The following is a 4,689-nucleotide window of genomic DNA, read 5'->3' as shown; positions in this document are numbered from 1 at the left end:
CAGGGTGACTTCCATCCTTTAAGGGGAAGGACTCTGTGGGTGCTTGTGATCCACATTCTTCACCCGAGCACCATAAGCTTTGAAGGCACCTTTGAGTAATTACTTTTGGTTGTGACAAGATACACATCTGCAACTGATATGCTAACTGACAATTTAAAAGGCCATTCTCTTTCTCAAGATCTTGCTCCTATTTGCATAAAGCTTCCGAATTTTGGTTTCTTGTGGCATGTCCTTGACCATATTGCCCACTATCGTGTGTTCAATTAAGTAACTATTTAGATCCCAATAGAGAAGAGAACTGATTCCACACAAATACTATGTGCAAAGATGGCAATCTGCATGCTTTCATGTTCTATCCTTACACACCTTATTAAGGACTGAAATTGATGGCCCCATCGGGCCCATAACACCTTAACTAATCAATTAGCTTAAGCAATAACTATGGAGTATGATGCCAAGACACTGCTCTGAGCATACTTTCCTGCTTGGACACCGCATTGGGGACTGAAATTGATGGACTGAGCTCCCTTGTCTGGGTACTCATTTGTTCCAAAATATTTGAACAGAATGCTTTGTAGATTTGGCCCTGCACCAAAAGCGCACAATAAAAAACAGATACAAAAAACACCGGCAGAAGCCTTTTCTCCTTGCCGACGAATCTTCACTGGGGTCATTCCATGCCCAAAAGCATAGACTTTTATTCATGCAGCCTTTCTCTGAACCTCTCCAGCAAACCTTCTCGCATAAGGTAGAAAGGTCAGTACGCGGGCACATCCCATCAAACACCCCACCCCCAAGCTCTTGTGAGTGTCCAATTCTCTGTTCCTCTCTTGACCCAAAAAATTCCACATACCTTTTGGCTCCTCAAGTACAGGTTGTTGCAGGAGTCAAATTGCTTGAATTTTCTGAAAAGATACATTGGCAATGTGATAATAAACATGTGGCTGAAGGTAGAAATCGATAGAGAAAAGACAAGGCCTCGACTGATATTCTTTCTAAGTGCGCAGGTATTTCCTCCTTGACTGCACCTCATCAGCATCTTAGTTGCCAACTTGCCACAATCTCAAACTTGTTGATGATTCTCACAACATGTGATGTTGATGATTGTCACAACATGTGATGTTCGCTCCATGGCAAATAGAAGTGAGCTAAATCTTGTCAGAATAATGGCAAAACATTTTGTCTAATGAAATGTCTGGTGAGGTACTGATCAGTGTCTAACGAGGTGCTGATGAAGTGACCTAATCTCCTTGCACTATACAAAACTTGGCCCAAAGCTCATTTGAAGAGGCAATTGATAATACTTAGGCCCCATAAAGGAAAGCGTACAAAAACTCTTCGGCTCCTGAAGTACTAGGTGGGTAGGTGTCTACACATAAGTATGTGAGAAGACCCATCAAAATCCCCATTGCATCACTCATGTACCATAATAGCCACAGAGAGTTGATTATGAAGGTCATTAAGACCTCTTTCTGTAGCAACGCTTATGCAAATAAGTTTGGGAATACCTGCAGATATGTGAGGATCATTAAGTGTCCTTTAGTTTACATTGCATGTGCATATGAGTTTAAGAGTATTTGCTGCTCAGTTTATGTACAACAGGAGCACATGCATACTGTAAGCATGTGAAGTTGTCGTAACATACATACATAGTTAAAGCTCATCATGCCAACCTTATTATGGTGATTACAGAAGTAAAATAGTGCATTTTCACAAAGTCTTCAACACAGGTAGTACCGTAGTATAAATAAGGCCTCTTAGAGAAAAGACAATACTTATATTCCTATTTGTTGGCTAAGACCAACCTAGGATGAACCTGCAGAAGCGGCTTTTCGAGTGCACTTGGAACTTCCAGTGGGAGTACTACCGCTCCCTTTCTGTAAAGCTGACACCGAGCACTTCTGTCGCCGCTCGTCGCATGACATCTGCCGCAACCGACACTCTTCCGTGCAAAATGCAGCATCACCTCTATCAAAAAAAGTGCAAGAAATCAGAGCCATGGTGGTTAAAATAAAGCATTCTGAAAAAAATATGCATTGCCAAGTACCTGTACATGAAGATGTCTCTCCCATGTCCAAGAGGCCTCTTGCAAGAGTAGCAAGCATCCATGAAAGACTCAGTGGGCCCCTGCTTGCCATGCATGGGAAGAGTGGAAGAAGAAAACCCCATGTGCTGCCAATGAGAAAGCTTCATATGGCCATGCATGTGCATGCTAGGCAATGCATCAACATGCATCATGTTGCCAATGCTGCCCTCCAGCTTCATCTCCACATGCATTACATCCTCATGAAGTCTAGGATGCATGTGATCTGCACCCACCACTTTCATATTGGGGCTCAAGTTGTTTGTCTGTGGAACATAATCCTTCTTAGGCAAATATGTTGATGCGAATTCGGGCCCGGTTCTCGCTCGCGCGCTAGGGGGAGCTCTCAGCTGAGACATGCTGGTGGTCCTCTGGATCTGATGAGGCCTTTTGCCCAGCATATTGAAGCAAAAAGTCCTGCTCTCAGCTTCCAAAGGGGAGGAAACCCTCAGCAGATGTATACTGTATAGCTGAGCCTTGATTAGAACATGGATTTGTTTGGCCTTCAAGAGTTAGCTGAACTTTTGAATGGTAAAGCACATACCTATGTATGATGTTCTTGTGTAGCAGAGCCAACTCTCTCTCTCTCTCTCTCTCTCTGATCACTCCTCTCTCACAAACGAGAACTGCTCTCTGAGCCCTCTGTGGAAACCTAGAAAGGTTTCGCCAAGGGAGAACCTTTATGAGTACAGTTCAACTCCTTTTTCACACTGAGAAAACAACCCACAATTCGGAAGTGTGCAGGCAAACTTTAGAACTATGGAGAATGTGAAGGGAAGTGAGAGATGGTGTTTTCAAGCGCTGATTTAGAGAGAGAGAGAGAGAGAGAGAGAGAGAGAGAGAGAGAGAACGAAGAGAGAGGGGCTGCTTTCCAAAGCTAATTTACAGAGAGAGAGAGAGAGAGAGAGAGAGAGAGAGGGGTATTAGAGAGAGACGTGGGAGAGAGAGAGAGAGAGAGGGGGGGGGAGAGAACCTAGAGAGAGAAATTCATGACCACACACGTGTCCTCATTTCGTTTGCTTTGATTTCCAATAAAGCCACGTAGCTCAATAATTCATTTTGTGGCACGCTTTACATCCTAACATTAGCTTACACTGCCAATTGTCAAAATTTACCCTCCTATATTTTGTCCTTTAATAATTTAATAGTTCCATTCCTTCAATTCAAATATTACATTTTGGAATCTTCAACTTCTTGTACTTTGTCAAAGCCTCTCCCTTAATCTACTCTCCCAGAAAAATAGGGCACTATTTTGTTTTTTTTCAAACCAATAATTATGTATATATGGAACTATTTTGTATTTTCATGGACTGAAATCAAAGAAAAATCACGCATCAAATGAATCTCTATACAAAATCCACATTTAGTATACATTCTCATAATGAAAACCGATTGATTTCGATGAATTGTCCTTCTTTTGATTGGATGAAAAAAATAAGGCATTTTTATCAAGCTTTGCTCTCGGACATTAATAATTCTATTCAATGAACAACCATCATAAACAAAGGCATCTGTGTATGATTCAAGCATAAGCATAATATTGTTTTCTCAAGGCATCTACAACTTTGTGAGATTTATTAAGCTTTAAGGTGCATAAACTTCTAGATTGTAAAGCACTTTTAAAACTTTACCAAAAAAATTCCTCCTAAATCTACTTTTTGAATCATAAATGGACAAAAAGCCATTTAAAATTTTTGAAATGCTTTGAAAGACTTAAACAAGTATCATCTTCAAAGTTAATCTCAATTTACTCTATTTTCCATGCCCGTACCATGTCATCTCATGACATCAAACTTTCATAAAATAGTCATTTACTTCATCAGATCATTATGCTTTCCCAAACTACTTCCTGTCACTACACTATAAAATATTCATTTACTTCGTCAAAGCATAATGCTTTCCCAAACTACTTCCCATCACCAAGCGTGGTGCGTGAAACTTCTCTACTCTAGAAGCGCACGCGTGCATACCCCATTGGCATTTTTGTTTTGTCAGTTTATGAATTCACTAGTCTTTTTAGGCATGACATGAGTGCATACACTTGGTGTATACCTTAATGGTGTCACATCAATGGATTGTTTGATGTGAATGCAATCACTTTAGAGTTAAGTGGGTGAATGTGGGAATTCATTTATATTAATTTCCCTTCCACCTCCTTATATTGTTGTTTGTGTGAATAGATTTTTTGGTCCACCAACATCAATGTTCTTCAACTCACTTTGCCACACATAATACATATAGGATTACAACACAACCAACTATGCAACTCAAGGAAACTACTTGAAGAGGCAAGAGTAATGCCAAGGGCCAATTTCTTCAATTGTGAGGCTAATTGGAATTTACCTCAAGGTTGTCATGATTTCAAGGAAACTAATGATACTTGAAGAGACAAGAGAAATGCCAAGGGCCAATGAATTGTGAGGCTTACTAAAATTTACCTCAAGGTTGTGATGATTTTAAGGGACTAAGTGATAACAAGTACATGCTATTCTTTTCATGTAAAATTCAAAGCAACCAACTTGCTTGTTTGCATCAAATGCTACATAAAAAAGAATTCCGCAAATGTTTCATGTTCCCAATAAACATATGTCTGCAAACATTTCATA

The 4,689-nt window shown here is 40.2% G+C and overlaps 1 protein-coding gene across 2 annotated transcripts; it reads right to left on the bottom strand.

Annotated features, from left to right (window-relative positions):
• Window positions 1-384: 384 nt before the first annotated feature.
• LOC147636738 (uncharacterized) lies at window positions 385-2,869 on the bottom strand. 2 transcript variants are annotated; one of them, XM_086800242.1, is made up of 3 exons: window positions 2,048-2,869; window positions 1,806-1,968; window positions 385-1,508 (listed from the first exon to the last, which is right to left on the bottom strand). In XM_086800242.1, exons 1-2 carry the CDS (start codon window positions 2,482-2,484, stop codon window positions 1,806-1,808), a joined length of 600 nt encoding a protein of 199 aa, XP_086656368.1. In that variant the 5' UTR covers window positions 2,485-2,869; the 3' UTR covers window positions 385-1,508. The 2 variants fall into 2 exon arrangements, with proteins under 2 accessions (XP_086656368.1, XP_086656369.1); XM_086800243.1 differs by lacking the exon at window positions 385-1,508 and having other exon boundaries at window positions 1,651-1,968; window positions 2,048-2,545; window positions 2,628-2,868.
• Window positions 2,870-4,689: the final 1,820 nt, after the last annotated feature.

Source organism: Cibotium barometz, chromosome 7 (genome assembly GCF_041138505.1).
Source record: "Cibotium barometz isolate CiBa-2024 chromosome 7, ASM4113850v1, whole genome shotgun sequence".
NCBI lineage: Eukaryota > Viridiplantae > Streptophyta > Polypodiopsida > Cyatheales > Cibotiaceae > Cibotium > Cibotium barometz.
This window is presented reverse-complemented; position numbering and strand designations above follow the sequence as displayed.

Excerpts from the sequence above, each read along its gene's own strand:
- LOC147636738 (XM_086800242.1), bottom strand. The coding sequence starts at position 2,484 with ATGCTGGGCAAAAGGCCTCATCAGATCCAGAGGACCACCAGCATGTCT. Across the intron at positions 1,969-2,047 it reads AGAGACATCTTCATGTACAG|AGGTGATGCTGCATTTTGCA; the intron begins GTACTTGGCAAT and ends TTTTTTTGATAG.